Raw genomic sequence first — 12,474 nt, 5'->3', positions numbered from 1 at the left:
CCCGGGGGGGGGAGGTTGTGGTGGGCCGCGAGCTCGCCCCGTTGCTCCCGAGCGGGGAAAAAAAGAAAAAAACCCCGTCAAAAAAAAAAAAAAAAAAAAAAAAGGAACTGGAAAGGTTCTAAAACCAGATAGAAGCTAGAGGAGAGCTTACTTTTGAAAAATGGCAACTGGGAGTGATAAGAATTGTGAATTTGCAGCTTAAAAAAATTTTTGCCTGAGGGCACCCAACAACTCCCACAGAAGAGGAAAGCGGCAGTGGAAAACTCCAGCCTGACTTTCTTATGATGGCAAAAACAGAATTCATGATAGAAAAAGCATCTGAAAGTTTAGCAGGAGGGCATGAAAGTAAGAAAACCACGGAAGAGGGTAAACCTCATAACCTGACTGTAAACCGCTAAAATCCCTGGATGTACCTCTCAACTACACCTGCATGGGCAGACTCCATGAGGCCTAGTGAAAAAGCAGGCAGATATTAGGGAGGTAGAGTTCTGTCTTTGAAAGACAGAATCTATACAAGGTGAACTTGGTGAGTTTGCTGTGTTTTTAAATTGAATGCATTTTCCAACCATGGGGAACCAGATGGCAGATATATGAAGTCTTATGAACTTGAGATATCAGTGGACATAATCTTAAGGCTGAAAAATTAGGGAGGAATCCCCAGAAACAAAGAAAGTACCATGAAAACAGGCTCCAAATCTGAGTAAAATCTCTGGCCCAATTCTTGGTCAATCATCAGTTACACAGGCAGACCTGCAGGGGCCAGGCCAGGCACATATAATCCCAACACTTTGGGAGGCCAAGGTGGGTGGATCACTTGAGGCTAAGAGATAGAGACCAACCTGGCCAATCTGGTGAAACCCTGTCTCTACTAAAAATAAAAAAATTAGCCGGGTGTGGTGATGCCTGCCTGTAATCCCAGCTACTAGGGAGGCTGAGGCAGGAGAATCACTTGAACATAGGAGGTGGAGATTGCAGTGAGCTGAGATTATACCACTGCACTCCAGCCTGGGTGACAGAGCAAAACTCTGTCTCACCAAAAAAAAAAAAAAGCTCTAAGAATTACACAGAGATGTCAGTTGTTGAACCTTGCAGGGAGCAAAGTCTACAGTTAGTTAAGTCCAGGAAGGTTATTTGTCTATTAGGAAAAAAACCCCAAATAATCCCAAGGAAAATACAGTAGGATCCAGAGTCACTACATGTATTAGAATGTCCAATGTTAAACCAAAAATTACCAGACATGCAAAGGAACAAGAAAGAGTGATCTATATTTAGGGAAAAAGGGCAGTCAATAGAAAGTGGCTCCAAGTTGACTCAGATGTCGGAGTTAGTAGTCAGACATCAAAGTAGCTATCATATGTATGTTCAGAGAGTTAAAGAAAAATCTTGTTTTGTTGTTGCCCAGGATGGAGTGCAGTAGTGCTGTCTTGTCTTACTACAGCATCAAATTCACGGGCTTAAGCAATCCTGCCACCCCGGCCTCCTATGTAGCTAGGCCTACAGGGGTGTGCTACCACGCCCAGGTAATTACAATTTTTTTTTCTTTTTTGTAGAAATGGGGTCTTGCTATGTTGTACAGACTGCTCTTGAACTTCTGGCCTTGAACAGTCCTCCTACCTCGGCCTCCCAGAGTGCTAGGATTACAGGTGTGAGCTACTGCATCTGAAAATAGTTTCAATGAGTAAACAGATGAGGAATTTCAAAAAAAGAAATGTTAAAAACGGGAAAATAGAAATAAGAGGACTTACAAAATGGCAGCAAGAAGGCATCTGTAGTTTTTCTGTAAAAAGCAAGTATAAAACTGGGCAAAATTGTTAAAACCAAATATTTCTAACATATCTGGAAATAAAATAGAAGCAGAAACAAATTGAGAAAAAAATTCTTTTTTTTTTTTTTTTGTGAGACAAGGTCTTACTCCGTCACCCAGGCTGGTGTGATCATGGCTCACTGCAGCCTCCACTTCCCAGGCTCGAGCCATCCACCCACCTCAGCCTCCTGAGTAGCTGGGACTACAAGTGTGCACCACCACACCCACTAACTTTTTCTATTTTTTGTAGACATAGGGTCTCACTATGCTGTCTACGTTCCTGAAAAGCTCCTGGGCTCAAGCAATCATCCTGCCTCAGCCTCCCAAAGCACTGGCTTGCGCCACCACACCCCAGCCTAAGAATTTATTCTTTTTTTTTTTTTTTTTTTTCCCTGGAAAGAGTCCCCCTCTGTTGCCAGGCGCTGGGCTGGAGTGCAGTGGCACAATCTCGGCTCACTGCAACCTCCACCTCCCGGGTTCAAGCAATTCTCCTGCCTCAGCCTCCCGAGTAGCTGGGACTACAGGCGTACGCCACCGCGCCCAGCTAGTTTTTGTATTTTTAGTACAGACGGGGTTTCACCATGTTGGCCAGGATGGTCTCGATCTCTTGACCTCATGATCCGCCCACCTCGACCTCCCAAAGTGCTGGGATTACAGGCTTGAGCCACCGCGCCCAGCCAAGAATTTATTCTTAAAAGGCTAGTAATACTTTGAGTAGGTACAGTGGAAGTCTGTGGTCTTCTTATTGGGATGTTTCTCATCTGTCCATACCTCCATCACTCAGCTCTGGTGACAAGAATTGTAGTTTTACCAGTGTGTGGCCGAACATGAAAAGTAGCATCTTAAGGAACCAAAGTTCAGTGGCACATGCCTGTAATTCCAGCTCCCGGGAGGCTGAGGTGGGAGGACTCTTTGAGCCCTGGAGTTCCAACTGGGCTGGAACTTAAAATAGAGAGAGCCCCTCTCAACTGAAAAGGAAAAGAAAAAAAAGAAAAAAGAACACTAGCAAATTTTCTGCTAGAGGAGTCTACTTAATGTGGGACAGGTGAAAACTGACAGCTTTGCCAACTAAAAGTGGCAAACTTGGTTAAGAATGAATGGAGAGAATCCACAGCTTTGCTAGCCAAAGGTTACAGTGCCCATTGGAGTAGGTGGTAGACCTGTCAGAAACCAAATGGGAAGATCTTGAAAATAGGAGAGCCATAAAAGGGCTAAAATAAGCTCTGCATTTCTCTGGCTGATTGGGAAGTTACCTGCATGTGCATGAGGGACCCAAGGGAGCCCAATAAAAAGTAAAAATTAAGGGAGACTTGAGAACTGGCTGTAACTTTGAATGCATTCCTCAGGCAATGCACAGATAGATTGGCAGATGGCAAAGCTTTGTGAGTTTGAGGTCTATGAGGAGCCCCTGACCAGATCATCGTCTGGCTACTAAACGATGCAGGCACTGGCTGCCCTAGAAAGCCAGGCTAAAATAAAAACAAGAAAAACTGAGCAGAGCATCAGTGGCAACATACTATGGGAGAATTAGTCTGCAGTTTAAGTATAAGCAAGTTATTAAAAATAATCAGCCCATTAGATAAATAAAACAGAATCAATAGCTACTCCAGTATATTATCTAAAACGTCTAGTTTTCAACCAATTATTATGAGACTTGCAAGGAAAAATCAGAAAGGCATGACCCATGCTCAGGGAAAAAAAAGTCATTAATAGAAATGATTTCTGAATAGGCCCAGCTGTTAGATTTAGCAGAGACTTCAAAGCAGCTATTAAAAATATCGCCTCTGATCTTGGAAGCTAAGCAGGGTCGGGATGAATTATTAAAAAATTAAAAGAAATTGTATTCAAAGGAAATGAGATGACAGTTACTTAACAAATAGGGAAGTGGCTGTAACCACTTTTAGTCAACATTGTAGTAGAGGTCCTAGCCAATTATAATGCAAGAAAAAGAAATGAAAGAAATAGAGATTGGAAGTGAAGAAGCAAAACTGCCTTTATTCACAGATGATAGGATTATTTCTGGAAAATTCTAAAGAATCTACATAAAAGCCACTGGAACTATTAAGTAAAGCTAGCAAGATTGCAGGATATGAGGTCAATATGCAGAAATCACTTGTGTTTCTAAATTAGCAATGAGTAATTGGGAATTGAAGTTTTATTATTTAATTTATTTTAGAGATGGGGGCTCACTTCCTTGCCTAGGCTGGTCTTGAACTTCTGGGCTCAAGCAATCCAGTCTCTGCCTCCCAAGTAGCTGAAACTCTAGGTGTGCACCACCATACCTAGCTTGAAGTTTTTAAAAATGTATAACACCCAAAGCCATGAAATACTTAGGCATAAATTTAATAAAATATGTGCAAAAACTATATACTGAAAACTACAAAACTCTGCTGAGAGGAATCTGAGAAATAAGTAAATGAAGAGAAATACCACTGTAATGGGTTGACTGATGTCCTCCCCTCCCCTATTCATGCCCATCTGGAACCTCAGCATGTGACCTTATTTGGGAATAGGGTCTTGGCAGATGTAATTAGTTAAGAATCTCCAGATGAAGTCATCCTGTATTTAGGGTGGGCCCTTGATACAATGACTGATATCTTTATACAAGAGAAAGGAAAGGGAGATTTGGACCTGTCTACAGAAGGATGGCCACATGACGAGCAGAGTTATGTTCCCGCAAGTCAAGGAATGCTAAGAGCCTCTGGGAGCTAGAAGAGGCAAAGGAAGATTCTCCTCAGTCCTTCAGAGGGAGTATGCCCCTGTCAACACCTTGATTTCAGACTTCTGGGCTCCAGAACTGTGAGAGAATGAACTTCTATTGTTTTAAGCCACCAAGTTTATAGTAATTTGTTATGGCAGCTCTAGGAAACGAGTATAACCATGTTATACGAATTGGGATCTAGAATGATCAAAATTATTTTGAGAAAGAACACAGAGTTGGAGGACTTAAACTATCTAACTTGAAGACTTTATAGCTACAGTAATCAAGGCAGTGGTGTTGGTATAAAGCTAGACTAAGTTAATGGAACATAATATAGAGTCTAGAAATAAACCCATACATATACGGTCAATTGATACGCCAGTGTAGTTCAGTGGGGAAGGGATAATCTTTTCAACAAATGGTGCTAGAACAATTTGATAATGTTATGTAAAAATGTGAACTTTGATCCTTACCTCTCACAGTACAGGAAAATCAACTCAAAATGGATCATAGATCTAAATTTAAGAACAAAAGCTATAAAACTTATGGAAGAAAACACAGGGGAACATTTTCATGATCTTGGTTTGGCAAAGATTTCTTAGCCATGTCACTGAAAGCATGAACTGTAGAAGAAACAAATGATAAATTGGAGCTCATCAAAATTATAAGTTTTTGTTAATCGAAAGCTAATACTAATAAAATGAAAAAGCAAGCTACAGACTGGGAAAACATTTGCAAATTGTGTGTCTGATAAAGGACTCGTTTATAGAAATAAATGAGCTCTTGTAACTTGATTAGAAAACTACTAACCCATTTTAAAAAGCAGGCAAAAGATTTGAACAGGTAGTCTACCAAAGAGGTTGTAGAAGTGTCCAATAAATACACAAAAAGATATTTAATGTCACTAATCACTAGAAAAATGTAAACTTCAACCACAGTGAGATGCCACTACATACCTTTAAAGTGGCTAAAATTAAAAAGATTTCTACACCAAATTATGTCAAGGTTGTAAGATAACTGAAATACACTGGTGGTGGTACTCTGTCATAACAACTTTGGAAAATGGTTTGGCAGTTTCTTGAAAAAGATAAAGGTACATTGATTGGGGGTTCTGTTTGTAAGTATTTACCTAGGAGAAATGAAAGAACGTGTCCATATAAAGACTTGCAGAGGAGTGGTTTTAGCAGCTTGATTTGTAATAGCCAAAAACTAGAATCAACCCAAATGTTCATCTATATGTGAATGAATAAACAAATTATAGTATATTTATAAAGCAGAAAATTACTTAGCAATGATAAGGAATGAATTATTGATACACAAAACACAGGTGAATAACAAAATAATTTTGCTGAGTGAAATAATGACTGCCTTCCTCAAAAAAAAGATTACTTACTTTGTAATTCAATTTATAGAACATTCTAGGAAATGCAAACTATACTAGCAAAAAGCAGAGAATGGTTGCTTAGGGTAGGGAGGAGAAGGCATTACAAAGGAGCATGAGGAATCTTTGGAAGTGATGGCTATGCATTAACTTGACTGTACTGATGATTTCAAGTGTGTGTACATCAAAATTTATCAGTGTATGTGGGGAATGCTCCCGTGTGAAGCCCCCCCAGTGTTGGGCCTCACTGTGCGTGAGCTTGATCCTGGACACAGTTTCCTGCTGGAGGCAGTCGAGCTATGGGGAAGTAGGAACGGAAAGAATAAGAATAATGTCAGCCTCTATTTCTGACTACAGTGACCCCGGGTAATGGATGTGTGTGCTCTTTCGGTTCCTGTTGAGGAGTGGGTTTTATGACTCTGTTTACCAAGTTAAGTATAGCCTTTTGAGGACCAGATGACATTCCTATACTCAGATAAAGATTTATGGCTTAGCCTGTGACATTTCTAGATTGTTATCCTTGTGACCACATGTTCTGTTAACAATGATAAAGTATATCACCTGCTTATCTTTTATGACCCGTGATTATGTACCCCCTCTGCTGACATTTGCTTTTTGCAACTTTCTGTTCCCCTTATTGTATAGCTTACATAATGTGTACTGACGTCAATCCTTATAATCTAAAGGTATATATTGGAACCCTGGACACAAACTTGCTGCATAGGCATTGCCTATTCAGTCCTCCAGACCCCAGCTTTCTGTCTCTCTTTACTTCTGCGCACCCCCTCTTTCAGGCTGGGACCCTCTCACTGGCCGAGACTCCCCGGCGGGCTCCCCGTCGCCCACAAGTGTACATCTTATATTATGTTCAATTTATTGCATGTCAATTATACCTTAATGAAGCTGTAAAAAGAGGAGGCAGAGATTTGGATAAACTTTACCTCTTCAAAGAAAAAATGGTCAATAAGCACATGAAAATATGTTTAGTATTATTAGTCATCAGGAAAGTCATCAGTGATATATCATTTCATAACCACTAGAACGACAAAAAATAAAAAGACCAGGAATATCAAGTGTTGGTGAAGTTGTAGAGCAACTGGAACCCTCATATGTTGCTGGTAGAAATGCAAAATGTATAGCCACTTTGGTGATAGTTCATAGTTTCTTACAAAGTTAAACATATATTTATGTATAACCAGCAATTCTCCTAAGTATTTACCTAAGATAAATTAAAACACATGTTTACAGAAACATGTATACTTAAACATGCATAGCAATTTTTTTACTAAGAACTGAAAACAACTTAAATCACCATCAGTACATAAATGTAAAACAAATTTTTGTGTGTCTATAATGGAAGAGAGAAATAAAAGAGTAATAAAATAAGAGAGAATGTACTACTGATATGCACAATATCACGAATGAGTTTCCAAAACATGTTGAGTGAAAGTAGCCAGAAACAAAAATAGTATGTATATGCTTCCTTTTATATGAAATACAAGAAAACTCAAACTAATCTTACTTTGACAGCAAACAAATCAGTGGTTGCCTGAGCCTAGAGGTAGAGAGAGGGATTTATTATAAAGGGCCATGAATGAATTTTGGGGGCTGATATAAATGTTTTCTGTCCTAATTGTGGTTACATGAGTGTATGTATTTGTCAAAATTATTGACTTTATATCCTTGAAATGTGTGTAGTTTGTTTTATGTGAATTATTTTTCAACCAATTTGATTTTTTTTGAGAGAGAGTGAGTCTTACTCTGTAACTCAGGCTGGAGTACAGTGGTGCGATCTTGGCTCACTGCAGCCCCCGCCTTCCAGATTCAAGCAATTCTCGTGCCTCAGCCTCCTGAGTACCTGGGATTACAGGTGTGTGCCACCATGCCCAGCTAAGCTTTGTATTTTTAGTAGAGATGGGGTTTTCACCATGTTGATCAGGCTGGTCTCAAACTCCTGACCTCCAGTGATCCACCCACCTCAGCCTCCCAAAGTGCTGGGATTACAGGTGTGACACACCACGCCTGCCAAATTTGACTTTTTAAAAATGCATACTACCACCCTCGTTTAGCCACTCATTATTTCTCATTTGGATGAAACCAGTACTCCTCTGAGTAGTCTTCCCGCTATTGCCTTACTTTTTCAAACTCATATCCTAAGAAATGACTTGTAAGACAGAAATCTGACCTTGTTACTTACTTGCATATAACTCTTAAATTGCTCACCATTACTTAGTTTCTTAAAATAACATCTAATGCTTTTTTCTGTCTGGTCTTTCCCTCCGTCTTTCCAGCTCATCTTCCATTACTTTTGCCTCTCACTTTGCTTATGGCTGACAGTTCCCAATAGAGACCATGTTGATTTCATTTTTGTGCCTACGCTTAATGTCTGCCGTCTGCCTTTTGTCTAGTAAACAGCCTTTTATCCTCTAAAACTCAGCTTAGGGCTCCTCTCTTTCAGGAAGCCTTTTTATTTAATTTTTTTAAAAAAATCATTGTTTTCCATATCCCCTCTCTCTCAAAGGGAGATGGATTAAGTAACTTCAGCTTGTGTTTTTTTGGCTTTTCGTAACATTTATAGGTATATTTACTTTTTGAGACAAGGTCTCGTTCTGTCACCTAAGCTAGAGTACAATGGCAGGATCATGGTTCACTGCAGCCTTGACCTCCCAGGCTCAAGTGATTCTCCCACCTCAGCCTCCCAAGTAGCTGGGACCACGGGCATGGCCACCATGCCCAGCTAATTTTTTATGTTTTGTAGAGATGGGGTCTTGCCATATTGCCCAGGCTGGTCTTGAACTCCTGGGTTCAAGAGGTCTCTCGCCTTGGCCTCCCAAAGTGTTGGGAATACAGGTGTGAGCCACCATGCCTGACTAGTATATTTACTATTTTAGTTTTTTATGCTTTCAGTTCTCTCTCCCCTATTGTTGAGCACATGATTAGTTTTATTTATAATTTGGATCCACAAGGCCTGTTTCATAATAGGTACTCAATAAATATTTGTAGAAAGATTGAATAGATATGTTAACAGAGTAAAAGTATACATTGTTTTGCTTTTCCAGCACACTTAGAATGCAGAAAATTACTATTTTATTTTAAATAAAACTTGTTGTATAGGAAAAAACTCAGAATATTTATCTCAACATTTAATACCATTTTTATTTGAGTAGTGAGATTAGTTTCTTTAATATTTTTGATATTTTTGTGTTTTTCAAGAAAACATTTAATATACTATTATTTCATGAGACATAACCTGAAAAATTGTATAACTTTTACCTACTCAAATTAGTTTTTTTATTTCCTTAGGTCTACAAGGCGGTTACAGTTTCCAGTCTCTTAACCACAGACCTGACTGCAGAGCTGTCTGGTGGGCCAAAGAACATATCAGTGCAACCTGAAATATCAGAGGGTCTTGCTGCTATGCCCAGCACTCAGCAAGTAAAAAGTTCTGAGAAAATTCAGATTGCTATCCCGCAGCCAGTGGCTCCCTCCTACAGTTATGCTACCCCTACCCCCCAGGCCTCTTTCCAGAGCACCTCAGCACCGTACCCAGGTAAGGACCTTTGCTCTTGGAGATAGAAGGGGAAAGTAGAACATTTGATCAAAGTATTCCCTTTTAGAGGAAATAGGAAAGGGAGGCATATTCTCTAACATGAATACTTTATGTTAGAGAAAAAATAACTGTCCGTGCCACTGCAGTCATGGACTGGGGGCTCTAGAGACTTTCCTCAGTAGGCCTCCAGCCTATGGAAGTTTATGAGGCTAATTTTCACAAGTCCAGATTCCATGTGACTTAAAGGCACATCATTCAACTAAGTATAATGTTCAAGTGATCAGTCAGAGCCTACAGGGAAGAAAGAGATCAGTGTACTTGTTTACCTTCTGAAAGGCTGGTTATAGGTCTCTCATTTTTATAGCATTTTTAATTTTATTTAAAAACTTTTAATTTTTGTAGATATGTAGTAGTTGTATACATTTATGTGATACATGAGAAGTTTTGATGCAGGCATGCAATGTGTAGTAATTACATCATGTAAAATGGAGTATCCATCCCCTCAAGCCTAGATCCTTTGTGTCACAAACAATCCAGTTATACTCTTTTAGTTATTTTAAAATGTGCAATTAAAATATTATTGACTATAGTCACCCTGTTGGGTTATCAAATATTAGGTCTTATTTGTTCTTTCTAGCTTTTTTTTTTGTACTCATTAACCATGCCTTCTTCCCCTTACCCCCACACTACCCTTCCCAGCCTCTGGTAACCATCCTTCTATCTAACCATTACTCTCTATCTCCATGTGTTCAGTTGTTTTGATTTTTAGATTCTACAAATAAGTGAGAACATGCAGTGTTTGTCTGTGCCTGGCTTATTCACCTAACATAATGACCTCCACTTCCATCCATGTTGTTGCAAATGACAAGATTTCCCTCTTTTTTATGGCTGAGTAGTACTCCATTGTATATAAGCACCACATTTTCTTTATTCATTTATCTGTTGATGGACACTTAGGTTGCTTCCAAATTTTGGCTTTTGAGAACAGTGCTTCAAACATGGGAGTACAGATACCTCTTCGATATACTGATTTCCTTTTTTGGGGGGGGCATAGACCCAGCAATGGGATTACTGAATCATATGGTAGCTCTATTTTTATTTTTTTGAGGAAACTCCCAACCATTCTCCATAGTGGTTGTACTAATTTACATTCCCACCAGTAGTGAACGAGGGTTCTCTTTTCACCACATCCTCACCAGCATTTATTATTGCCTTTCTTTGTATATAAGCCATTTTAACTGGGGTGAAATGATGTCTCATTGTAGGCTTGATTTGCATCTCTCTGGTGATCAATGATGTTGATAACCTTTTGATATGCCTGTTTGCCATTTGTATGTCTTCTTTTTTTTTTTTTTTTTTTGAGACGGTGTTTCGCTCTTGTTACCCAGGCTGGAGTGCAATGGCGCGATCTCGGCTCACCGCAACCTCCGCCTCCTGGGTTCAGGCAATTCTCCTGCCTCAGCCTCCTGGGTAGCTGGGATTACAGGCATGTGCCACCATGCCCAGCTAATTTTTTGTATTTTTAGTAGAGATGGGGTTTCACCATGTTGACCAGGATGGTCTCGATCTCTTGACCTCGTGATCCACCCGCCTCGGCCTCCCAAAGTGCTGGGATTACAGGCTTGAGCCACCGCGCCCGGCCTTGTATGTCTTCTTTTGAGAACTCTCTGTTCAAATTTTGTGCCCATTTTTAAATTGGATTATTAAATTTTTTTCCTGTGGAGTTTGAGCTCCTTATATAGTCTGGTTATTAATCCCTTGTCAAATGGGGAGTTTGCAGATATTTTCTCCCATTCTGTGGGTTGTCTCTTCACTTTGTTGATTATTTCCTTTGCTGTGCAGAAGCTTTTTAACTTGATGTGATCCTATTTGTTCATTTTCGCTTTGGTTGCCTGTCCTTGTGGGGTATTACTCAAGAAATTTTTTTGCCCAGACCAGTGTCCTGGAGAAGCATCTTTATTTTTAAAGCCACTCATAGGAAGTAGATGTATACATAGTGTTGCCTCAACAAATCTGTGCTTCATGGGTGCTGTCCTAAGGTATTAGGAAGAGTTGGTTAATCAAGAAACTAAGTTGGTCTTTATCCCCTGGAAAAGAATCAAGAGGTTAAAAGCAAAGTCAGTGAAAATGAATTTTTGCCAATTTTTAATTTCCCAGGGTGTACTTTGGTAGTAATAGAACATGAAATTTTAGGGTTTCAATCCTGAGGCACCAAAGTAATTTTTGTATCCAGGCAAAATGCCTGTAATTTTTGGTATAAATGTGTAAGATTTGGGTTGAATGGTATTGAATAGTCATTTCTTGGGTTCATTTTAGTTTGAGCATCATGTTTCTTTGTTTTCTTTTTTTTGAAAGTCACTTGAGAGAGTTCTTATTCCATCTCCTGGGGCATCCAAATGCTGAAGCTTCCATTAAGGATGGTTTCATTTCTCCCCAAGTGCAATGTTCCCATGCAGAGGCAGATAAATCTCAAGTTTCATACTTGTCTAGAGAGCCCTTCTCGCCTCCCAGGCTTGAAATATGAGTGGACTAGCCTGTTGTTTGCTTTAAGCTCTCCTAGTTCCGAGGTCTCATAACAAATGAACATTTATTGTCAGAGAGATAAGATTTATATAATCAGTGGCTTTCAATGGTCTGCAAACGTTTTTGGTTGGGGAGAGGGAGTGTTGCTACTGATAGCTAGTGGGTATAGGCCAGTGATACTGTTAAACACCTTACCGTGCTCAGGACATTTCTCTCCCTGACAAAGAATTACCTGGTCCAAAATATCAGGCGTGCTGAGCCTGAGAAACTCTGACATATGTGAAATAGCTGGTGAATAGTATAAAGACAATATATAGCTCTTTGCTGACTTGAGTGTTCCAAAAATGCTAGCATACTTCAAGATTAGATCAGTTTGAACTGAAATGGTCTGGGAAGATTTCTTGGAGAGGAGACAGACTTTAAGCTAGAAACATAATGCTGTATTTAGAATAAAGCAAGGCAAACACCCCAATTGAAAGAAATAGCTTTACCAAAGTCCCTGAGAGTAGACCATG

At 39.6% G+C, this 12,474-nt stretch overlaps 1 protein-coding gene across 8 annotated transcripts in view; it reads left to right on the top strand.

Annotated features, from left to right (window-relative positions):
• Positions 1-12,474, top strand: part of KIAA0319L (KIAA0319 like) — a 126,294-nt gene that overhangs the window by 71,371 nt on the left and 42,449 nt on the right. For 6 of the 8 annotated variants that reach the window (XR_004259442.1, XM_032246905.1, XM_032246906.1 and 3 more), the window contains one exon: positions 9,190-9,436. The exons of 1 other annotated variant lie outside the window; for it this stretch is intronic. Coding sequence is in view for 6 of the 7 variants with exons in the window: in XM_032246905.1 (XP_032102796.1) it covers positions 9,190-9,436 (247 nt within the window). In the remaining variant the exon portion in view is untranslated. Of the gene's footprint in view, positions 1-9,172; positions 9,437-12,474 lie in introns of all 8 variants that reach the window. One more of the 8 variants, XM_032246911.1, reaches the window with a different exon arrangement.

Source organism: Sapajus apella, unplaced genomic scaffold, assembly GCF_009761245.1.
Source record: "Sapajus apella isolate SASKATOON/1434 unplaced genomic scaffold, GSC_monkey_1.0 scaffold62, whole genome shotgun sequence".
In the NCBI taxonomy this organism is placed as follows: domain Eukaryota; kingdom Metazoa; phylum Chordata; class Mammalia; order Primates; family Cebidae; genus Sapajus; species Sapajus apella.
The sequence above is the reverse complement of the archived record's forward strand: the minus strand, read 5'-3'. Positions and strand labels throughout refer to the sequence as shown.